This window comes from Periplaneta americana, chromosome 11, assembly GCF_040183065.1.
Source record: "Periplaneta americana isolate PAMFEO1 chromosome 11, P.americana_PAMFEO1_priV1, whole genome shotgun sequence".
Classification (NCBI taxonomy): domain Eukaryota; kingdom Metazoa; phylum Arthropoda; class Insecta; order Blattodea; family Blattidae; genus Periplaneta; species Periplaneta americana.
In genome coordinates, this window is record NC_091127.1 from 125,903,851 (window position 1) to 125,929,621 (window position 25,771).

The 25,771-nt window shown below is 35.5% G+C and overlaps 2 protein-coding genes across 3 annotated transcripts in view; one reads left to right on the forward strand and one right to left on the reverse strand.

Moving 5' to 3' along the window:
* Window positions 1-2,701: 2,701 nt before the first annotated feature.
* Rep (Rab escort protein) lies at window positions 2,702-19,339 on the reverse strand. The gene is made up of 11 exons (XM_069840017.1): window positions 18,987-19,339; window positions 18,747-18,813; window positions 18,446-18,643; window positions 18,107-18,362; window positions 15,799-16,036; window positions 12,661-12,883; window positions 8,851-9,069; window positions 6,697-6,821; window positions 6,453-6,613; window positions 4,033-4,239; window positions 2,702-3,914 (listed from the first exon to the last, which is right to left on the reverse strand). The coding sequence occupies exons 1-11, from the start codon at window positions 19,033-19,035 to the stop codon at window positions 3,684-3,686; spliced, it is 1,974 nt and encodes a 657-aa protein (XP_069696118.1). The 5' UTR covers window positions 19,036-19,339; the 3' UTR covers window positions 2,702-3,683.
* A 205-nt stretch (window positions 19,340-19,544) lies between these two features.
* LOC138709325 (FAST kinase domain-containing protein 1, mitochondrial) overlaps window positions 19,545-25,771 on the forward strand; it is a 32,873-nt gene continuing 26,646 nt past the window's right edge. Inside the window, exons 1-2 of one of the 2 annotated variants that reach the window (XM_069840015.1) lie at window positions 19,840-20,849; window positions 24,991-25,277. In XM_069840015.1, coding sequence (XP_069696116.1) covers window positions 19,979-20,849; window positions 24,991-25,277 — 1,158 coding nt within the window. In that variant the 5' untranslated portion in view covers window positions 19,840-19,978. Of the gene's footprint in view, window positions 19,662-19,839; window positions 20,850-24,990; window positions 25,278-25,771 lie in introns of those variants that run through there. The other variant, XM_069840016.1, reaches the window with a different exon arrangement.

Genomic DNA, 25,771 nt, shown 5'->3' on the forward strand with positions numbered 1-25,771 from the left:
TTACGACAGTGCACCTGCTTACATGTCTGCAATTGTGGTTGCTAACTACATGCACTACCATTCAAATTGTTGCCACATCCTCCTACTCACCAGATCTCGTACCGTCAGACTTCTTTCTTTTCCCAAAGCTCAAAAGTCTGGGAAGAAATTTTCGTTAAATGAAAAGATTATCGCAACAGCAGAAGGCTTTTCTTTGCAGATCTCGAGGAATCTGTGTACAAGGTATATTAGCACTGATGGACCAAGTGTGTGAATCTCAGAGGGGATTATGTTGATAAAAAAAAAAAAAGATTGTTTCAGAATAATTCTAGTTTAATTTCTATGTCAGGCTATGAACTTTTCAAACGACCCTCATAGAGGCAGGTTGGATTAGCCCTCTGAACTTGAACCCTAATAGGTTTTTTGTGTCTGTCTCTTTAACACCCCAAAAAAACGGAAATAATTAAAAACGTAGAAACTTTGGTTAGTTTCTTAATTTACTTAGTGGTTTTTTGTAGTGTTCTCTGCTCCAGATTTATAACGCCAAATAATATTGATACTGTTTGAGACTATAATTGAGGTTAGGAAATGCTGTTGCAACATATAAAATTTCAGAAGATCACTTTATTATACTTTTGTATATTATATAGAAATTTGAGTCTTGTGCTGGGTGCAAATATTTCCCCATACTGACTCTACATTCAAATACAATGATGGTTTTATCTTGCCGTCTTGGGAATGGAGACATGTTGCAGTATTTAAATAGTGTTAACTTATTCGTTATTTCATTATTTGATTTTTTTTTTAATCAAGCTGGGAGATATTTTGTTGTACACAGCATGAAGTGTGTTCGTATTTAGTTAATTGTGTGTTATCTTATGATCCTATTATGTGTCTGAGAACATTTAATCAAAGTTACATGATTTAAAATATACAATTCTAACACCTTACTGCATTGCACAAGTTGTCGTTATTTTGTTTATAAACTTAACATTAATTTTTTTTTCTTCAAAATATCAAATTATGGTTGGTTAATAATGTTTCCAGATAAGATGACTAGATATTCTTGTATGCTGACAATCCAGCAGTGTGGAGAATTCCATTTGAGATGGAAGCATCTACAAGTTGGAATGACAGGTGAGGATGATGAGTAGAGTTGAATTTTTGCATAAATGGGAAATGAATAAATTTTGCCCCTGGACTCCTCTCCTTCAGGAACATGTTCTTGAGCCATCAGCGTAGCTCAGTCGGCTAAGACACTTGTCTACTGATCTGGAGTTGCACTTGGGTGCGAGTTAGATTCCCTCTTGAGCTGATTACCTGGTTGGGTTATTTCCGAGGTTTTCCCCAACTGTAAGGCAAATGTCAGTTAATCTATGGCGAATCCTCGGCATCTCGTTATCACCAATACCATCGACGCTAAATAACCTCATAGTTGATATAGTGTCGTTAAATAACTAATTAAAAAAACACTATTCTTTTTTATATTCACATATGTACACATACCTAATATTCTAGACATCGAGGTTGATGTTTTCGCACATTTTCAAAGGTACCTGCTGTTTCAATGCACTGTTGCACTCAGGCGTGAATCATGCTCGTTGCTTAGGAGAGTTGCTCGTGGCTGTTCTTTATGCGGTGTGAAGCATCCAAAATATGGTCGATTAGCGCCTCTCTCGTTTCCACCTTCCTTTGCTATACCAAGTCTTTCATCCAACCCCATAAATACTCTTTGATATGGTACCCTTCTGTTCAGAAAGCATCGTTCATATTCAGAGACAGCATGCAAGGAACTTCCATCGCACAAGCCATAAACATACACAATATTGGCGTATTCTGTAATCTAAAATTTATAAGGCATCTTGAAAAATGCTTCCGATAACTGTACCTGTATAACTACTGTGAACTGATAAGTGATACTGTATTTGTGTTATGTGCTGGTTCTATGTCATTACATCAAAGGCAGGCGATTGAACATTTGTAATGCCCCACCACCCAGTTTGTGAGATGAACTTCTCTTATCTACATCGCTCACAATGCAGATTCCAATGTTACGTCATTCGTTGCGATTGGTGACCTTGTCTCACATGTCACGTCAGCAGCATATGGTAACATCTGATTCACATTGGGGCGAGACGTTTTACCAAAAAAAAATGCATCTAGCTCCGCTATCGTTCGAAAACGGACCTATGTTCATATGAACTTTTTCACTCAAAATGGCCTAAGATATCGTATCCTAAATTTTTCACTTTTCCTCGTGAATCACCCTATATAAAATACTACTCCTATTTCATATAATGGGGAAGTAAAATAACAAAATTTTCTCGGTAGTCATTACATCTCAACAAGCTAAATTTCTCTGAATTCTGGTTTGCAGATTTATGTACAGCGCACACACACACCATTTGCAGAAAGGTTATAGTGTCTTTCATTTATGCAAGACGCCCAGGCTCAAATCTCGGTAAATGCGTGTGGAACTTTTGATGGACTTTCGCAAAGTACTCCATTTTCCCTGTCATTCCATTATTTCTCCATTACTCAAAATCGATCCACATCCTTGCACTGTGGGTAATATCGAAGATGGTCACACGATCTGAAAGTAGCATTATTATCAATATAGTATTGTGGGAGAGGAGGATGTTGGGATGGAAGTATGCTGGTTTACCTCTTTCAGTTATCCATTATTTACGTAGAAGAAATTTCACATTTTTGACAAGCCACAAACAATGCAATTAAAGACATTTATTGCGATTTGCATACAAAATAGTGTCGAGATCCTCAAAACATGTTGTAAACATTCCAGAACATCGTCTCATTCACTTTTTTTGAACATCACAGTGACTGGAAATTTCGTTTCATGGGCACTAGCATAATAAGGCAGCACTTCCAAACATGGTGACCAATTAGAATTAAGTACAATACTAAGGGATACATCTTAAAAAATATCTTTGATACAGCATAGTTCTCGAAACAAAGTACTGCACAATCCAACAGACAATTAGCAATATCTTGGAATGTTTTGCACCTCCTGCTTTTGACAATTAAATATTTTATATAAGAAGACATTAATGATCTCGTCTACATACTAACAAAGAATGCAACATTGCATCAAGCACGAAACTATATCATGTGAACAGTATTCTGCCCTGGAAATGAAGCTACATAACACTTTGAACGCTTGTTTCCTGAGTTCTAAGCAACAGATCAGGACCTTTAATGTCTATCTCAGTTTTGTCTTTAATAATGAAAACACTTCCATTGAGGAGGACATGACTAGTACGTATGATGACCCAAAACATGCAAAGCTTTTTATTATGCAAAGCATTTCTTTTCCTGACATATAGAAAGAAAGCTTGGTAAATAAATGTAGCTTCTTCAAAGAAAAAATATATCTCTCACAATTCTGCCCTATAACCACTCTCCTGATAATCTGTTACATTGCTTTTATTTCAAAGAAATGCAAATTATTGAAAAGACCAAACGCATTATGGGTAATGACCTAGCTCTTCGAGAGAAAACTCCCTGCCCATATTCAATTACAACCCCAACTTAGAATATCTTAGACCCTCCTGGGCAATCACTCTTCTTCTACCTGCACAGCCTGTCTTTGTGGTTAAATGGCCGCTATCATAACACAGAGAGAAATTATCATGGAATATTAAATAACTTTGCTTTTAACAGACATGCTTGTAATGTGCAATTTCTTATTCAGCTGCTGCTCCTTCGCTGTTTCCTTGGTCACCTGCGTCTTCTTCTCCATTGCCTGCTTCAGTCTTATTCTCGTCATCTTCTCCTTCTGCATCAGGTTTGCCAGTATCGCCCTCAAATGTGGGACCCGGAGTGCCTTCCTCTCCTTCCAAAACAATCTCTTCTGGATCAGGGGCACGAGGGAGGAATTCACTATCTGGGTACATCTTGGTAAATATTTCTTTTGCCTGAGGATATAAATAATTTTGTAAGTGACTTCTCAAAAAAAATGAGGACATATTTATCTTTAGTTTCACAAAGCCAGAAACTATTTTCTCGTCCTCTGTTATGAAAGATTTAACTTACCTGCTTGACTGCAAATTCGAAGTCCAGATCCAGGTCCGGTCCAGAGCAAAGGAAAACATTGGCTGGCACATTGGCAGTAAGGTCACATTCTGATGTCTCAGGACAGTTGAAGAAAAGTGACCATAGCACTTGCGGTTTCAGGGCACTTACTGAATCATTCTTCTCCTTCCTTTCTTCTTCTTCTCCTTCCTCTCCACCTTCACCATCCTAATAACACGAATCATTCATAAAGATATTAAATTTACAACTTTTTCGTTCAGTTACTCCATCTAGTCAAACAGTGCATCTACAGACATGGACAAATTATTAGACTAAAAGGTCTTTCTTGCAAACATAATATAATTCGTCATATCAACTGCCAGTATAATTCACAGAGTCTCTATTGTTGTAAGTATGATTGTTTACATCTTCTGGTATATTTTGTCTGGCTGTGTAGGTACCACTGGTGTTTTAATTATATACTGCAGAAAATATTCAACAGTCTGTTCTCCCATGGCCTGCAAGAAGACTGGACATGAACGAAATTGAAAATCTGTGATCTATACTGAAGAAGAAAGTGAACAAAAAGAGGCTTACAACAAAACATGGACTCATTTGAGTATTGTCTAATATATGGCTAAATGATGCTGATATTCAAAGAAAGTGCCAAACTTTGGTTTCCAGCATCCCTGACAAAATCAACGTGTTAATAAAGAATAAGGGAATGTTCACAAAATATGAGTAACCTCCAGACTCAATTTTCTGTTCATTATTTCTGTGTAAAATACATTTTTGTTAATTATTTCTACCGATAAATACAGCTTTGTTGCACATATAATTATTTTAGTCTAATAATTTGTCCACGTCTGTATGTGCCACCACCATAAAAACATTCGTATTTGTTTCGATAGAATGAGTGATGTTGAAGTGCTTTGTGTGACATTGCATAGAGCAGAAACATAGACATTATGACGAAGTGACTAGAAGCATTTGAAATGTGGATATGAAGAATGGAGCATGTGAAATGAATAGATAGAATAAGAAATGAAGCTGTGTTGGAAAGAGTGTATGAAGAAAGAATAATGCTGAAACTGATCAGGAAGAGAAAAAGGAATAATTGGTTCAGTCACTGGCTGAGAAGAAATTGCCTGCTGAAGGATGCGCTGGAAGGAATGGTGACTGGGAGAAGAGTCTGGGGCAGAAGGTATCAGATGATAGACGACATTAAGATAATATGTATGGATCATATGCGGAGACTAAGAGGAAGACAGAAAATAAGAAAGATTGGAGAATGTTGTGTTTGCAGTGAAAGATCTGTCAGTTAGTGGAACATTATATATAGGCTATGTGTAATAAAAATTTTGCGGATAATTTTCGATATTTCGCGGAAGTTTGTGTATTAATTACCACGGTTTATCAAGAAAGCAATTGTAATATTAAAACCAGTTACCATATACAAATAGCTATATCACGTAATTTTGTGGAAAATTTATTATCTGCATCTATTTAAACTATATAATTTACAGATAAAGACAGGTATTTTTTTAAATTATAAAAATGTATTTTGTGTGCAAAAATGGAAAAGTTTAACTTTATATTTGTTTATGAAATGATTTCATTGATGTGTACTTTTGAATGAGTGTTCAAGAAAAACCTATAAACAGAAATATAAATGTTACATGGCATTCTTTGGAAGGGAAGTAAAGTGTCTCGTGTTTTTTTTATTTAAATATGGGAAATGCCTGTTATTATTCGGTTGAGAAGCTTTTATCATCCAATCTGCTGTAAAAAAATCTGAAAGTTAGAATTTATAAAACAGTTATATTACCGGTTGTTCTTTATGGTTGTGAAACTTGGACTCTCACTTTGAGAGAGGAACATAGGTTAAGGGTGTTTGAGAATAAGATGCTTAGGAAAATATTTGGGGCTAAGAGAGATGAAGTTACAGGAGAATGGAGAAAGTTACACAACTGCACACATTGTATTCTTCACCTGACATAATTAGGAACATTAAATCCAGGTGTTTGAGATGGGCAGGGCATGTAGCATGTATGGGCAAATCCAGAAATGCATATAGTGTGTTAGTTGGGAGGCCAGAGGGAAAAAGACCTTTCGGGAGGCCGAGATAATATTAAAATGGATTTGAGGGAGGTGGGCTATTATGATAGAGACTGGATTAATCTTGCTCAGGATAGGGACCAATGGCGGGCTTATGTGAGGGCGGCAATGAACCTCTGGGTTCCTTAAAAGCCAGTAAGTATGTAAGTAATGTATGGAAGAACTGTATTCGTAAGTAGAGAGAGCTGCAAATGAAATTGCCCACTTTTCAGCATCACTTAAAAAATTGATCTTTCAAACCTGTGATATTACTATAGTCTCCGATATTAATGTCAAGAAAACAGAAATCAGATCTTAGCATTGTATTGAATCTACTGTACTACCTGAGAATGTTTCTTTGGTGACGCAGTCTGTGTAGACTGGGTGTCGGTGTCAATGCGGGTGACAGTACCATCTGAGAATTCCATGTGAAGAAGGTTCTCTACCACGGCTTGCAGATCTTCCCGAGCAGTCTTCTGTTGCTTGCACGTCATATGCACAACATCTGTAACCATTCTGTTATTACACGCCACTCCCCACAGTTGGGTTTGTATAAAAATGTTTGGATAACACTAATATTCTACTTACACATCCCAGGGGGACATGCATTGGTTGAGGGACCCACTTCAATCACAGTCACAGGCTCACTAACTCCATCTACTGGAGGAAACTGAAGCAAGGTCAGCGACTCTTTGTCAGCTGGCAGAATGGATCTGAGGTCGAGAGATACCAACATATTTTAAAATTCCAACATTCGGTAGTATAGCAAGAAATCCAAAGAAAATGTGATTTGAACAAAAAATGTATGTACTTTATATGTTGGTTATGATCTTAAATCACTCGTAGAATTACACCTCTTTACACAAGTTATCCACAGGAAAAAGAATTAAAATCAATACATATCTGCTAGATGTGAGCAAGATTGTACAATATACAGTAAAACCTCGATAAGACGCACCCGTTTATTACACTATCCCATGTAATACATTTTTTTGTCTGGTCCCTGCACATTTCATATATAACGCCTTTATAAAATATCCCGTTTGTTGCGCTCAAGTCCTGCATAATATGCTATTTTTGTGAAATATTTTCGATGTAATTTTCAGCAATGTACTGTAAAGGTAAGCATTCACTACATCGTATCACCCTCATCGGACGAATTGCACGGATCAGAAAATGATAATCTTTATTGTAATTGTTATGTAACCGCGTTCAATACATTGTATCACATGCATTGGCTCTCGGCAAATCCGTCCACGTTTCTCGGATGAGCAACTTTTCCGATGTGTGCGATCATGGCCTTCTTTAATAAATCAATTTTAATTGCTCAACTGTGACTATTATGTTATGCCATGTTCAGTGTCGCCCAAAATGGCAGACGGAAAACTTATTTCGCTTGTAGAAAATTGCGAAGAATTATATAATTTGAAGCATTTCCATTACAGTAATCAAGCCGTTTCTTACATATATATTATGTAACCAATGTCTCTTTCGTTTCTTCCTCTTCAATTAAGACACATGAATCAATTATAAATTCTTATTCGCTAACACTCATAATTCATAGACCTAACCTCAAACTCCTCTGTTTTCAGCAATGTCAATATCGTACGTCGTCATGTTTTAAACAGCTGATAGGGAATCTGGTGAGGCAATGAGGTAGAGCTGTTACAGTGAACGCACTGCACTTAAAATATCTGTTGCTTGTGATTCGTACGAGGAGTGCGATACGATGTAGTGAACGCTTACCTTAATAGCAATGAAACATTTTGGCCACTGAACTCACTAGTGCCAGTAAGCTGAAAAATACTGGTATTCGACCCTTTACCTGCGCACTTAAACCTTCATACTGTAAATACTCTACCCTCTTGTTACGCTCTCTTATTTGACTCTTTACCTGCATGTTTAAAGCCTATACAGTTACAATCCACCCTCTTGCTAACCCTCTCTCTCAAACAACATTCCTCACTCGGCCATAATAAAATTCTGGAAATTTTTGCTGGTCAGTTTGCTGTCCTTTAATGTACTGAAGTGTCTGTGAGTGTGATTACAATGAGTGTTAAACAAAAAAAAAAAAACCGTTTTCCATGTCGGAAAATTTGGAAATCTTACGGAAGTATGATGAAAACAGCACTCTTAATCAGAAACAACTCTCTGCTTCATTAGGAATCCCATCATTGACATTAAGGACGATAATAAAAAATCGCAACTCAATCACTGCAGCTGCAATGTCGGGAGGATGTAAGCGCAGGAAAGTTAAGTGTGGTAAACATGAGGACTTGTCCATATTGTAAATGTCTTTGATGTACAGTACAGTAATTAGATAATGGAATAATACTGTATTACCTTTCATGAATCATGTATTTCAATAAAGAAAAATATAAGTCAAAATTAGTATATCCGCCTAATATGTGGTCTTGGTTAATACGCTGTCCCTTGAACAGCATCTTATCAAGGTTTTTCTGCAATATAATTATAGTTAAAGTTTTAGTACTTTTAATATTAATTTCATGGTGCAGTAATACTGAAGAGGAAAAGTTAATTCAGCATTCACAGAAAATGTCAATTTTCTTCACTGTTTCCATAGTAGGATCGTGAGTAATTTACTAGCTATGCACAGAAATACAATTAAAGGTTGTGTAATAGTAACAGTTCCTAGGTGAAGAGATAAGACATAGCTTGTTTCTTATATTTTCAAGTAGTCCATCCATACTATGCGAACCTTGTTCACAGATTGTACTGTACCTGTCTGTAATAAAAATACCACGAGAGAGACCCCCTGGTGGAGCTGTCTGGAGGAAATCTGGTGGAGCATAGCCAACACCCAGCACCAGATGTTCTGTCTCCAGTCTCTGTCCCCCAGAAACAATTCCTTGGCAAGTTGTCTTAGAATCTGCTTCACTCACAATCAGAGCCTCAGCTGCACGTTTTAGATGGTACAGGCCTCCGAATACTGCACACAGTCTGCAGCACAGTAACAGGTTTAACACTCAGATAAATTGCTAATTCATTAATTGCAAAAGAAGCAATACAATTTCGCTTAATGCCACTCTTAACTCCAGTGGTTTTTCAGCATCAGTTAAATTACGTAATGGTAAACTGTGATATGTGGCTAATGGTGCAACCTGAAAAGTAGCAGCTACTGAACCAGCTGCTCTGCTACTTTTTCATTCTGCATGCAGCTTAAATGTAGCGACATGTGAACAGCATTTTTGATATTGGTTTTGTTGAAACTTCTGCAGCGGTTGGCAACAGTGTTGCCACTCAAATGTGCCAATAATATTTTATATCGTTTGCATTATATTTTAGTGTTTGATGCGATGAAAGTAAATTATTTATAACAGTTGCTAAATGTACAACGCAGACAGAGTATATGCGTTGAGGACATAATTCATTTCTTAATTTTCTGTAGCATAGTTTCACATAGGAGAACTGCCAACATTCTTTACGAGAATCGTGCAATTGGTATAATAGTCGTTTTTTTTCTAATAGCTTTATAATAAAAATGTTAATTTTTTTCATACTAGTTAGGACAGAAAAAAAAATAGAATCTATTTGAACTAAGAGTGATTATGGAATTTGCAAATGTGATTCTCATAACAAAAAATAAAAGGCACTTGACTTCAGCAGAAATTGCTGGTTTATTTGTTTATTCCCAGAAAAATACAATGCAAAGAAATTGTAAATTAACAAAATTCTAGCACTCCCCTGAAAGAGTGTGTTCTCGTGCTCTAGGGAGGATTCGATACATAATAAAATTACATGAATAAATTACAATAAAGTAACATCTAAAAATTAATAATTATTCATAACAAATAGCTTAAATACATTCTTAAATTCAAACTGTTGGAGGTAAATAGATGTGGGTATTTCTTTATTGTTATAAATTCGAGGGCTGATATTAGTACTATGTTTGAAAGCAGTGCCCACCAAACACTTGAATTCAAACAAATGTATTGTATCCATGCCTCTGGTTTTGTGTTTGTGAGTATATGCTCGGAAATGAGTTATTTTATGTATAAAATTTAATAATGCATTGATATAAATTTGATGTATTTTCAAGACTTTGAATTCTAAAAACAATTTTTCGGTATGATAATCAATAGCTTTTTTTTTTCTTTAGACATATTTTAATTATTCTTCTCTGTAATAAATCTAGTGGATTAAGGTTAGTTTTATAAGTACTAGTCCATCCTAATATTCCATATTGGATTATAGACTGAAATAAGGCAAAGTAAACTGTACGTAGTACATCTGTTGGTAAGTAATTTCGTAATTGAACAAAGTAATATATACAAATCAAGCTTTCGAGTATAACTCCCTGTAAAGTTGATTTGAATAATTTCGAAGGAAAAATTGTTCCAGGGCCGGGTATCGAACCCGGAACCTTTGGTTAAATGTACCAATGCTCTACCAACTGAACTACCCAGGAACTCTACCCGACACCAATCCAATTTTTCCCTCTATATCCACAGACCTCAAAGTGGGCTGACAACCGTCAAGCAACCAACACTCTTAATTAAGTCACACAGAGTTAGTGTGCACTCAATGCAAATTTCAGAAGATGATGCTCATAATAAATTGCACTCTTCAAAACCAATACAATAAAGAAAGGTTAGAAAATAGTAATCTTCCGAACACTCACAAAAATTCTTATAACATATTTATGCCCTCCCTCGTAGTTCTCAAATGAGACTGTTGAACTTCACATTGTTCTGTATTTTTATACTTTCTTTGGTCCAGCATCTTCCGCTTTTTGTAGTTTAGCAGACTGTTCTCCTTTTTATAATTAAAACAGGTGATAAGTAAGCTGTCCCATGAGTTTAATAACCTTAGTAAATGCACTTAATTATAATAAAATCTGTAAACTTGAAAATGTAATTGCTACACAAATTCAATGTATTATCAAATTTGTTTTTTACTTATTCAATTTCATTATTTTATAGCAATTTGACTGTGGCAACATTTCTGGAATTTACTCAACATCAATGTGGAAACTTACTCCAAATATTTTAGAACTTCTTACTGATGCTGTCTCTAGGAATAAATATATTTATGTGCATTCGCCAAAGAAGGATTTGCAAATACAAAATGGGCCCCAATAAAGTAAGCTGCAATTTCTGATTGAATAACAGCAGCAATGTCTGCTTCCAATATGTCTGATTCTAACTGTATAATTGTAACTGGTGTACTGGTACTGTACTATTAAAATTACTTGGTTATAGTATATGTTGTGTATTTATTAGTATAATGTAATTTATTTTATTTAACTATACAATAGAGTCCTGATTATCCAGGCTTCGATTAACCGACCTTCCGTGTTATCTGGATTGCATTTTTTTTTAATCTACATTAGTGTACGCATATATAATACTGAACAATAACGAAATTTTTTAAAGTAAATTATATACTGTAATTACTGTATTATGAATAAAATACTTGTTTATTATGTACATGTGAATAACATCTGTCTGCATTACTGGGTGTGTTCTTTGTCGCTTTAAGATTACAGGATCAAAAACCACATAGCGCTTTCACCTTCCATATTATTCGTATTTTTTCTTATCAGAATTGCTCTTGGCCCATATAGTCCGGATAATTGGGACTTTACTGTATATGAATTTCCATTATGATGATTGGTGATGGTATTTATATCAATGTGTTGTTGCTGTTATCTAATACCAGATAGTTGGCAATGAATCCATTCCTCTTTCAGTCCAAAAAGTACATTATTTTAGCCAGCAGGAAGGAGTGATCCAATTTTATATCAATACTTATTCTGATGCTTCAAATATATGTTACTCATATGAGGAGCATAGTATCAAAGTTAGACAACTCCATTTTTTGCGATTTCGAGATATTGGTTGTTTCTCATAGAATTTTGTGTGCTGAATGCGATTCTGGAACTGTTTAGGTTCAAAAACGGACAGAACAGAGCGAAAATAGCACTTAATTGTGCGCTTTAGAATCAAAATGTAGACAATTCCACTGATGTAAATGAACAAATTTTGGAACTGTTATCACAATTTGAGAGTATGGTTTATTCCGTAGGAGCAAGCAGTCCAAAATAATTCTTTTCTGTAAAATAATATGTTATCAAATGAAGATCACACTGGAAGAACAAGGCGAGTCAATTTCGTAATTTTTTTAAAATTTGACTTTGAATATATCAGCAAGCTTTGGCTATAAGTAGCTAAGATTTCCTACAAATAATCTTACATTCAAGAATATGTGTTATAGACTGAAAGATGGCTTAATTATGAAGTTCTAAATATACCTCTTGTAAAAATTTTACTAAATTGATTAACTCGTTCTTTCCATATAGTTTTCAAAAGCTATTTCAGATTTAATTAAATGCCATTTCAGTAATACGTTTTTTCTTCAGACACTCATAAAAATGTATTAATTAAGTTTTACTGTGTATATATAAAATTCCTGTAAATATTATGAAAAACAGACCTTTTTTAGGAGATATGAAAATCTTCTAATCATTTTCCAATATTCTATTGCATGAACTATTCATTTATTTAACATCCCATACTGACTAAACAGTACCTGCAGAAGCACTGAGGTATTTCTCCACTGCCGTACATAGGCCACAAGAAAGGAGTGTTCCCATAGCGTCCTAGGCTGTTGAGGAACCTCTGGGTACGGGCCACACCCTCCATGCAAGGAGTGGCATCTGTAGCCATAGCAATGGCAAACAGCACATAATGCAACAGGTTTGGTGTTAGCTTCTTCGATTTCAGATACTCTATAAATGGCTTGTCTTCATAACCTGTGACAACAGAGTATAACATAATTAATAAATTTTATGAATTACTGTACAGTACATTAAAATCGATTTAATGGAGAGAGAAAGCAATGGTGGTTTACTTAAGAAGTGGTTTTAATTTGACTTCTTTCATTGTAGATAAAATATTATAAAGAACATATCAAAGGTAAACTCAATCATCGTTTTGGCTTTTCTATAGCACGTGGCACTGAAACTTCCAACTTGCATTTTTCTAAGTTCTACAGTATGGGAATCTGTGACAGGTTAGGTTAGTTTAGGCTTTTGATATGCTTTGCATACACCAAGTGAAATGAAATATGTACTTCACGTTCATTTTGAAGTGTTCTACCTCTTTATTTCATGTATTAAATAAAGAGAAAGAGTTACTGTTTTCCCGATGAATAAGTTGGATGATGTAATAGGCCTATATGACGTCATCCATGTCCGCACTATGGTTAACAAGAAAGACAGGCAACTGTCCGATGTCACATTCTTAATCATAACATGGCCAACATTGAAGTTTATATATAAATGTACGTTTAACATGAGTTTAATATAGTAATTCCTTTGTTTTTTAGGACTTTGAACATGTATTTATATTAGGTGATTGTCAAGATGGCCATGACTAGACCATGATAACCACGTGATTCCAATTCTTGCTGAAAACGTCCGCACATTACATTGCAAATATGAAAAACTGTTTTAATAAAATTGTGGCAATTTAACTTACCTCAATAAGATTAATAGAATACTAATGGGAGTAGTGTAGTAAATCGATTTAATATAGGTATAGTAACACAATTGATAGTAGATAAGTGTAGTAACATCATCCTTCGGATATTTATCATATTAGTTCCTTGTACAATAATAGCTTAATTAATCAGTGATCTAACTTATTTGCCATATTAACTGTAATAAGGTTAACAGCAAACTAATGAACTCAGTTATATTATACAATAATAAAGTCATATGTTCAATACCTTTGAGAGTATTTGATGTTAATTGTACTTTTGAGGGTTTGTTCATCAACAAATTCATAGTGTAATGGCTATGATAGTGGTTCACTAAATGAAAGATCCTAGGATCGAATCCCGGCATATTTAAAGGTAAGTCAGGTATTCCAGTTAATATTAGAATAACCTAAGTAAAGAGAGAAGTATAGGAAAATATGTGAGGAAGAGAGAACAGTGAAATAGTTTAAGGTGGGAGAAAGAAAAGCTATGGTAGCGGGAGTGTTGGAGGCAATAGCCCCCGATTAAATTCATATTTTGAAGTATTGCCATCGTGCATGACGTCATATATCGTGTCATCGATCTCCTATCGGTCTGGAAAAACAGCGATTGATTTTTTGATTTTACAAAATAATCACTTTTAGGTTACCTACACCGATCAATTCTTTCCAATTTTTAGCTATTTTCTAATATGTTTTGAAGTCAATTGACGTCCTATATGAATTCTTTACATTCCATGTCAAAATTAGATCATTTTTCAGCCTTATACCTTATGTCACGTACTATAGAAAACCCATAGTTTTTATTGGAAAAGAAAGAGTAGGAATAAAAAACTTTTATTAATTGTTCGATACACTCTTTTAACACATACTCACTGGATAACTTTATGATATCATTACCGTGTTAACTTTTGCAATATACCTGACTGACTATTTTCGAAGTGGTATCCTTCATTGTCCAAAGCCTAGTGAAGGTCCTGCACCGTCTTCTGGTTTCCTGTTGTGGTGAGGTATGTTCATGATTATGTCGAAAAGGGTGTGTGTTTTGAAATTCAGTTGGGTGTTCAGAATGTGATGTACGTGTGTTTTTGTATGTTCATAAATTTCATATTGTTCTAGGCTGTTACGTTTCTGGTTTTTTGGTTGGATGTGTATTATTTTCATGTCAGTGTCTATGTAGCTGTAGTTATCACAAACTCCAATCACAACTACAGCAACATAGACATTAACATTAACAGATAAATTGCAAAAGTTAACACAGTAAAGACATCAAAGTTATTCAAAAAACTTTTTGTGACACAGAAAATGTTTCATATACTGATCCTTTTGAATGTTGAAGAAATAAGATAATAATAATAACCCGTGGCACTATTGCCCGTGAAGGACCTAGACCAACCAGCTGGCGCTGGCCTCACGCACACATGCCGAAGCAGAGGTGGACGATCATCCAACCAGAATGGAGGTATCGTGTGGTTAGCATGATGATCCCCCCCAGCCGTTATAGCTGGCTTTCGCAACCGGATTTCGCTACCTATCGTAACTTCCCAAGTGATGCTGGGTGGGCACCGGTCCCATGCACTGGCCTAAATTTCATGAAAAAATTTCTTCCCCCATGAGGACTGGAACTAACGCGCATTTCGTAATGTGAGTCCTAGGCAGGATGCCTTAGACCACGACACCACGGCGCGGGACAAAGAAATAAGATTTCATTAGTAATTTTTAATCTGTTAGATACGATGTATGAACACAAAACTAGTTACTCATGCAAAGTGAATGGACATGAGCAGAATTACATATAAAATGAAGAAATATGTATGTAAACGAAAACAAAGCACAAAAGACGACAAAAACACATGGGAAACAAGTTTTAACTTCTAAGAATTTTCTCCCCCCCCCCTTTTCTAGGAGATGTAACTCTCTATGACATGCTAAACCATGAAAAAGATGACGATGGATGTGTTTTGGATAAATATATGAAGGAACGGATGGATATGTAGACAGGTGGGTGATGATATTATGATGACAGGAATATTCAGAGTCTACACAACGGTAAGATGGTAATGAAACATTGGTAGACGCCTAAATAATTAGAGAAAATCTTTTTATAGTTGCTTCATTACAAAACTCAAGAGACCTGCTCGAAAATCAAACCTCAGTTTTTTAGTGAGAAGCTGTCAGCTTGCATTACCTTCGAAGTCTTTGGAACTGTTCTCATACTCCATGCACATGGTGAGCAGCTTCATCAGCATGCGCTTCTCGACCACGGTGACGTGATGTGTAGCAAAGACGTCAGCTCGTGAGCAAGGCACCGGCTCCAGACGCCCATCTAGCCAGGTGAGCACGCGGGTCACACTGCGGAACTCCGCATAACGGGCGATGTTGGAGGAGATTAGCAGCTCCACCAGAGAGCCACGAGCAAACAGAAGCTGCAGTAAGGATACCAACAGCTGACTGTCAAAGTATAGGCCTATACTCGTATATGATGCTGGTTTCATATATGGAAGGTGCAAAATTTTACTCCTGCAGTTGGTTGGAAGCAGAGGTTCATGGTATTATTTATTGGTTTCAGATAAATCTTATAGGATAGCGACTTAAAATAACTCACAATCCTTCCTTTTAAATCTTTCTCATCATATAATGACGTTCTCATTTTATCACTGATTCTAAATAAGTAACATAATTAATACAAGAATAATATTCATGCACTAAGTTTCCCAACAAATCTGCTTACATTTGCGAATTTTATACTAAAAGTTGTTCCAATTCTCTCTCTATAGATGTTAATTACTATTGCCCTGGTCTGAAATCTTGCGCATTGATGATAATATAGCAAATATTCATGTATTACAGAAGTAATCTAACAAAGAGGTGAAAACAGTTATCTGCTAAAGGCAGACACACAGTTTATTAGGAAGTGAAATTTATGGCAAGCTGCTGTAAATGTATAGAAATTGTATGTCAGTTCATACATCGAAATCGCATATTTTGGCTGGGTAAACCTTGACCTTCCATTGTAGAGCCGTGAATTTAACCATACCAAGTGGATCATCCTCCTCCTCTTCCTCCCCCCACTATTACCACCTCTTACTCCTCCCCCCACCAGTCTGTATTAAAAGACTTGAAAGATGGTAGCTTTTGGTGAATTGAAACAATACAATATTAATGTTTGTCGTCCAGTCAAAGCCATACATCTGCTGCTTTACTACACAGTACAAATTATGGTCCATGTCTATATAATTCGATAATAAAATTTCATCCAGAATTGACTACTTTAAGCAATGAAATTTTCAGATCCAGAATTAAAAAATTTATATGACAGACTTCCCTGTATTTATATTATGTACCATGTATTGTAAAACAAGTTTATTTCTATCCTAAGTATATTTTTTCTATCTTATCTTGGTTACTATATCAACATGACCTGTACTAATTATACTACTAATAATAATTTAATATTAATCCACCAATCTCGACATCGTCTCTTTTTTCACTCAGTTATTACTAGTATTATTATTTACTAATTTTATTATCATATTTATGTGACCTTTTTTCTTAAGTATTTTGTCTACAAAGTATGTATATCTATGTAACGGAACTGTCCCCGAACACGAGCTTTGCTCTTTCGGGGTATTTTAATGTAACGTTTTTATTTATATGTTATTATTAAATAAATAAATAAAATTCATAAACGCTGGAAGTTAGGTTTTAAAATGTTGGTGCAGAAGTAGTGATAAATTCCTGAACATTGAAAGTGATTATGCAGCGAAGTAGGTCATGGATCGATTTTTCACATAAATATTTCATTACACTTTAAGACACAGGTAAAAGCAGGCAGTCATAGTCATAACCGGCAGATTATATGTTTAATTTATAGGTCTAATATGTAGGCTCTATATCAAACAGTCAAAGGCTTCAAGGTAACAAGCATTCCATGAAGAAATGAAGGAAAAGTTATTTTCTTGTGCAAATGGAAAACATTTAGGGTGTCTTCTGTGTTCCAAAATTCTAATTGTGAATTTTCGGAGAAATACACATTATTATTTGTGTAATAAGGTTGCATAATTAGAGACGACAAAGATTCTAAAATCGCATAAATCAGGGATCATATTTTAAGTGCATTAACCAAACATACAATAAATAGGCCTAAATGTATATCGACACAAAGCGTTACTTATATTAAAACCTATGTAGTTATCTAATTAATCAAGCTACTTCTTATTTTAGGACCCCCCCCCCCACTTTCCAGGATTACATTATACATTTTTAAGTTTATTACGAGTATCTATCACTCTGCACAAAACAATGTGCTCAATTTCTTCTCTATGCCCCACCAATGGAATGTGTATCATATTATTTGTAGGTACCTATTATTTGTGCAACAGCTTTGCCGATCCCTGAATTAGACCACAATTAATACATATTATATTACATATGGTATTGCTGTAGTCATACAACAAAAATACTAGAAAAAATTGGTTTACAGCTAAAAATATCACCTTTGGTGCCAAGTCCAGATTGAATTTACGGTACTCCTTCTTTACTTTAGCCTGGCTCCACTGCTTTGTCGGGGCGGAGGTAACCACATCCTTTCCATCACCAGCATCAGGTTTTTCTTCTGCTTCATTCTTTTCAGTTTCATCATCCTCTGCTTTTTTTGCATCATCTACGTCACCACCTCCTTTTCCTTGTTCTTCACCATCAGTCTGAGTGATCTTAGAAACCGACTGTCCTTCTTCTGATTCTGCAAGTTCCCTGCAATGCATACAGATAGAATGTAATTATTGTGAATATATATATAGGAAAATATGCATTAAACGCATGAATATGTAACTTACTCCACAATATACCACTTTTCTTCAATGTTAAATACAGTTGAAAACTGATTGCCAGCTTTAATTAATTTTTCTACTTCTTTCGTGCTAGCAGTAACTTCGCCTTCTTGTGAGCTCTTTGCTGGATTACGACAGTCTTCCATCCACTTTTGCAGGCCTTCAAAATTAAACGATGCCCACAGGCCTCCATAATATTCGTTGCTAAATGAAAGAAATAAAATATAAACAATTCGATCATACGTATGCCTACTGAAATATCTCAAGACAGCAATTTATTGTTAACATCTGAAAATCAATCATTTACCTATCAAGGTGCAATACTTTCTTGCCTATTCTACTAGCAGCTGCAGCCACAATAGATTCAGTCATTCCTGAAAAAAAGAAAGTAATAAATTTACAGCAAAATTTAAATTATATTTGCAATACTACATAACAGTATTGAAACGTTAGGGATTAGGGCTGGTCCAAGTTACGTATTTGTACTGCAGAAGATGGGGCCAAACCATTATGTTGTTCCTTTGTATTATTTAATAAATACTGTTACCTGTTCCAACGACGATAACGTCGTATTCGGTTGGTAAATCGTCTTCCATACTGTATTTATGTATAAAATGTACAAAGTTAGCTGATATATTATATTATCAAAGCCGCGTTCTAATTTTTTGACGTTAGCCCATTATTGACAGCCGACATCCAATGGTTGTCAGCCTAAATGCGGTATTGCCAACAATGACCTTTATATTATTTCACAAATTCCAATTTCGGAATAATTGAAATGCACAATTTACAATATGTAGGTTTAATAAATACAAAAATGCGATCTTCCGTTCCACAAATATTAATTATTTTAGGCTGGTGGTTTATGTATACGCTGTTTCAAGTAAAAAAAAATCACTTGCAAGTTGGAGGAAAATTTACTCTATGCACTCTACGACTATACGTAAGAAGAATTGGGGAGTGGTGAAATAGTAGTTCAGAACACTGAAGGCAGACGTAGATGGCAGAAGACACCAGTAGAAGTACTGCCACCTAACAAGTATTAGTACAACTTCTTACTCGTGGTCCAAAGATGGCCGGAAAGAGGTGGTGTATGTAAATGGGCGGAAGTTACAAATGTTATAAAATTATCGCACACCAAGGATGAAACAGTATGGGATGGAATTTTAATTTAAATATGTGACTTACGTATCTATGCAGAAACAAATGGAGAGGATTTTATGTATGTATGCATCGCAATATAAAGTAAACGAATAGAGATATACAATATGTAAACATTGATATTGAAATGTTCATACAGCGACTTAACCATGCTGTGTTAATCTTTCGAACATACATAACCTATTTATTTGAAAACGCAATTGTATATTTTAATTTGTACGTTTGCAGTAAAAAGAATATGAAGACAGTTTCTTGCCCATTGCTGTTAAATAACTTAATACAGCACATGAAATTAATTTCATTACTATATCTCAATCGATTTGGTGCTGTAATGCTGTGCTGTGTAATGTAGTTTCATGTGACATTCACGTTAATATAATGAAATGCAACATCATGGCACCTTGGTACACTATTGTACGATTAACGGCTTTCCGAGGAGTCTTTTTACCATATTTATCACGAAAGTTAATGTCGTCAAAGGTTTCAAGCCTGTATCCAAGGTTGGCTTGTAATAGTCAAGGAACTTTGACTAGAATTCCTTTCTTAAGGCAGATTTTGATCCCATCTGGCAAGAGAATCACATACGTAATTCAGATGAAATGTATACATGAAGGAGCCGGTAGCGAAAGTGACAGTGAATTAGAAGATGCACCAGAGGAAATACTTGATCTGTATAACGATCCCGAAACTTTTTCTTACAGACAACTGCTCTATCCTAATTCAGAACACCCTCTTATTAAACAGTTAAACGATTCTACATCTGTTCAGGATGTTTTCGATTTTATAAGGGAACATAAATGTGATTTAGGTGGTCAGGTAGTAAGCCAGGCAGTGCTTGTTTTGTGGGACCTTCAGAAGATATTCTACAAAGTGAAGGTTATGGATTATTATCAGAATTCCGTAGTTGGTTCTTTGTTAGATCCATATGACATTCTTAACAATTATATAAGTGAAGTGAGCAGACACCCAGACTTTGAACATTTGTTGCAAATGGTGGATGAATGGAACGAAGACATGTCAGCAGATGCAATGACGGCTTCGTTGCTGTATCTTAATAAGATGGGCGTAAGCCAGACCCATCCAGTTCTACAGAATCTGGTGGCGCGTTGCGAGTCCATGCTGGAAGACTGCGGGCAAAGGTTTCCTCTCACAGCAATGTCTCGTTTTGCCGTTGCAGTTCATAGCAGAAGAGGTCTCTGGCCTGTCTTGATTTCCAACAAGATGTTGCCATGTGTGCTGGCCAGAATCGGTACGTGCAGCAATTATAGAAACAGTTAAAAATAATTCTATATCGACATTCTGTTCGTTTCCATTGATTTGAAAAGAAGTTTTTTGTCGAGTTCATTTAAGTTCAATCGAATAGCCTATGTGGGTTTGATGGGGTATGGAATTTAAATCTGTGTTCTTTTTCGCAAACACTAAGTCTTTCTTTCCTAATTTCTTTTGTGAATTTTAATACCGAGCTTTCTTAAAAATATTTATCTCATAATCATACTAAGCCTGTGTCATCAAATTCGGCAATTTGATTATTGTATGACGTTTTTAACTTAATACATTCCCAGAAAATAAACACGAGGTTAAAAATAAAAATTAATATAATTTTAAAGCAAACTGGTATGATGTGGCTTACACTTGTTCAAAGAGAAACATTTGTGGAATAGAGGGCTAATGGGCCTGACATTCATTTATGTCATTTTTGCGCGAACACTTGTCACTAATGTCTTTTTGTCAAACCTTATCTCGGACAGTATGCCCTGCGATGTGTGAACCTGAAAGACATTACAAACTTCGTCTGATTTCATATGAAAAATTAATCGCATGATCTGTTTTAAAATCTTAAGGCAGTTAAATTATGAAGGGGTGGGAGTAGAGGACAGGGAATATTTTTTATAACAAGGTGGATTAAACATGACAGGCCTCCTTCTACAGAACAAACATCAGCATATATCGAACTTCACCATATTGACACACTTGAACCAAACATTGTGCCTGTAATACACGATGCTAACGAATAGTGGGACTGCTTGTTACTGTCTCCTCATTAAACCCTACATAACCTTGTCACTGATAGTGGGGCTAATTTTCATTAATTTATGTTCTTATCAAACCTTACCTAACCTTATCACTGACAGTAGAGTTACTTGTCATTAATCTGTCTTATATCCTACATAATCTTGTCACTGACAGTGGGGCTACTTGTTATTATCCTCTCTTCTCATTAAACCCTACCTAACCTTGTCACTGATAGTGGGGATATTTAAGCTATCACAAAAGATGAGAAAGAGGAGCCACAAGTGAATGGCAGGCCCATTTGTGTCACACTTCGTTGTCTATAAAATATGTAATGTGTAAAATAATGTGTGACATATTTATAAGTCATTTACTAAATCATGTTAGAATAAAACAGAGTATAACTACAGATAGCTTAAGTTAATCTTGAATATTTCATTCCCAATGGAGCCAGTATTTCTATTTCCCATACATCAAAAGGGCTGAATTAAGTAAACAGCCCTTGAACCATCATCAACATTTAGAAGACCACAGTTTCATTTTTTGTATTCCATAGATCTTACACCAGCAATGTACTGTAGCTTTGAAATGTGGAACAAGTAAAAAATTACACGTACGTAATGTACAGGTATCTAAGTAGGCCTAGATTAATAATGTAGCCTAATACATTTAGTAAGATATACGGAAATTGTTAAACTATTATCTGGAAGAAAAATAAATAAAAATGTACGGTAAATATATATTTGGAAAATGAACAAGCAGGTTTCAGAGTTGGAAGGTCAACTGTTGATCATATTTTCTGTATTAGACTGATTATTCAGAAAAAAGTTGCACGAAATTAAACTTCGTTATTATTATTTATACATTTAGAGAAGGCATGTGATAGTGTGCCATTAAAAATTATGGAAAGTTCTAGATCAGCGGTTTCCATGAGGCTCTGCGAATGATTCTCACAGGCTCCATCCATGGCAATTATGAAGATGACAGAAATTGCTGATTCCTTCTAGCCTCTAGCGGGAAAAATGCAAAGTACTTTCTCAGAAAGTAGTTTGCATTCATTTTGCTAAATGAAGGTAGCAATAATAGATCTACTCATCACTGAAACTATCAGTGCTCAGTCAAAGGGGGATAACAACAGCTGCAACCTTACTTTCGAAGATAGTGCAAATTCCTTGGAATTGAGTTCGGAATATGCTGCACATGATCCTGATTCATAGTGTACGATGCCTAGTGTAGAGGTACCGAAAGAAAGTAAAAAATAAAAATATTATATTTCATAATAGACATGGAATTCACTGGGTTTGCTGATGGACGTCCACAATATGTGATATGTAACAAAGTTTTGCCCAATAGTTCTACATTTCCTGCCAAGCTTAGACGACATTTCGAAACTTATCCTGACTTCACAAATAAAACTGCAGACTACTTCAAAAGAAAAAGTGACGAACTCCATGCAGTTCAAACAAAATTTTTATCTCATTTAAAGACAAATAACGAGAAAGCACTGGAAACATCATACTTGGTTAGTCACGACTTGGCTCTTGCTGGTGAACCTCACACTCTTCCTGAAATTCTTATAAAAACACTATTAGCGAAGATAGTGAAGTACATGGTGGACGAAAAAACTGCAAACTTGATCTTCATTGTGTCCTTATCAAATAACACTGTTCGTAATCGAATCAAGGATCTATCAAATGATGTTAAAAGTACCATAATTTCCTGTATCAGTGAAATGAAATTTTTGCTACAACTTGACGAATCCATGGATGTTGCCGGATTAGCTGTGTTAATGACGTCTGTGCTGTTCTTTTCATGAAGATACTTTGTTCTGCAAGCCATTGCCATCTTCTACAAGCGATACTGATGTCTTCTTCATTGAAAACTCGATACCGTGGGACAATTGTATTGACATGTGCACAGATGGCGCAAAGGCCATGATAGGTCCTGTGCTGACGCTGTTACAAGGATCAAGAAAGTTTAAAAAAACTGCACAAGTAGTCATGTGTACTACACCAACATGCTCTCGCTTACTTACTTACTTACTTACAAATGGCTTTTAAGGAACCTGCAGGTTCATTGCTGCCCTCACATAACTCCGCTATCTGTTCCTATCCTGTGCAAGATTAATCCAATTTCTATCATCAAATCCCACCTCCCTCAAATCTATTTTAATATTATCCTCTTATTGTATGGATTCGTAACAAGCTTTTTTTTATGGTGATGGGTTGTTAGCCCTTCACCCAACCCCCAAGCTGGAGACACGCTCTCGCAATGAAAAAAATGCCAGCATTATTAAAGCAGGTACTAGACAACACCGTCAAAATTATCAACTTTGTTAAGACACGACCTTTGCAATGTAAGCTACTCAAAATCCTGTGTGAAGATATGGAAAGTAATAGACAAGTCATTGTTATTAAACACAGAAGTGCATTGGCTGTCGCGTGGTAAATCGTTGTCCCATTTACTTGAACTTCGAATGGACACGTTCTTGCGTATTTTCTAATGATAAGATCACATTTCCATTTCAGTGACCTTGTTAATAATGTTTATGCTCGACCATGCCGAAATGTAGTAATTATACACCTGGTAGCAGTCCTTTAATGCATGTCATTGAAGTACAGGTGTTCAGCCAATGACAACTCAGCTTTGTACCGTTATAAAACCGCAAGTATCGATTATTCTCGGATATGCAATCGAAAAAGAATTAGCGAAAAGTCACGGAGGCTGGAAATCCAATACTGTCACAGAAGGTTATGTTCTGTTACTATAATAATTAGCGTTAATTGTAAATAATATTCAAATAAATTCAATTTGTCATCTCGTTTTTGAATGTCGAATTCAATAATCAAGGTTATATCAAGTTTAACGGGATTACATCAAGGTCAATGACATTATTGTTCCTCGGAAAAAATCAATACTTTCGCGTCTGCGCACATCTCACAATTCACGACCTAGAACAAGGTCACTTCCGATCTTGTCAGATACAAATAAAATGTATATATCTGAATAATTTCAAGTTATAAATATGGTCGAGCATAAAAAGTCGTATGAAACTTGCCTATAATGATAATTAAGATGCTCGTATGAATATTATGAAACTCGTGCTCATTTCATAAATATCCATACTTGCGTCTTAATTACTATCATTATAGGCTCGTTGCATAATGTACTATTTTAGAAGATCTTTCAGTCATTCCATATTATGTCTCATACCCACATAGGATAACCGGTTATATGAATTGTTTACTCCAAATGACTTAAAAATTTGATCATTGGTCTTAAAACTTACCTGTAATATTATTATTTGCATCTAACGGGAACTAAACACTGTTTTGATACTTTAATGTTTAATTCAGTGACATTATAACTTAAATTTTCAGAGTCTTGTGATAATGTTGAAGACTTCCGATTACTGACAATTTGCCTTATCAACATCTGTCAGTTGGTAACTGGCTCTCTTTTGACCATTTACAAGCGAAAGGCAGAGGAACTAGCAGATAAGGGGAAGATCACAGCACATGATGCTAGAGTCATCTCAAAAGCTGTGAGATTTCTAAACTACCCACACTGGTCTTACTACAATGGTGCAACAATACGGAAGCTTCTACTGATTATGAAGGGAAATGTTAGTTCAGTGGCTCCAAAGGACCTCATCTCTTTGCATAAGGTGATTGACATTAACATTGACATTAGATAAAGAAGATTTCAATCTGTCACATGTATTTGCATAGGAGGCCTACATGGTAGCATCACAGTTAAGGCATTGCACAGGAAGGTCGCGGGTTCGATTCCCGATGGTGTCATGGATTTTATTCATCAATCTAATCCTGGTCGCACTATGACTTCAGGGTTCATTCATCCTCTAGGCTAACAGAAATGAATACCAAAAAAGGTATTTCCTTGCATATAAAGGCAGCAAGCACATATGATTGACATATCCCTATTGTGAACACCGATTGTTTACCTTAACTTTTGCTGCCCTATAGATCTCTATGACCTGTCATAGTAATAACTTTACTTTTATGTGTGTTTGATATTATTTGTGAAACTGAGCAATGTAATGTTATTTTGTAAAATTTGTTATAATAATAGGAAATAAACTTACCTCAACAATTTTTTATTGCTTGAGTGATGATTAAAACTATGAACAGTAGCACGTGT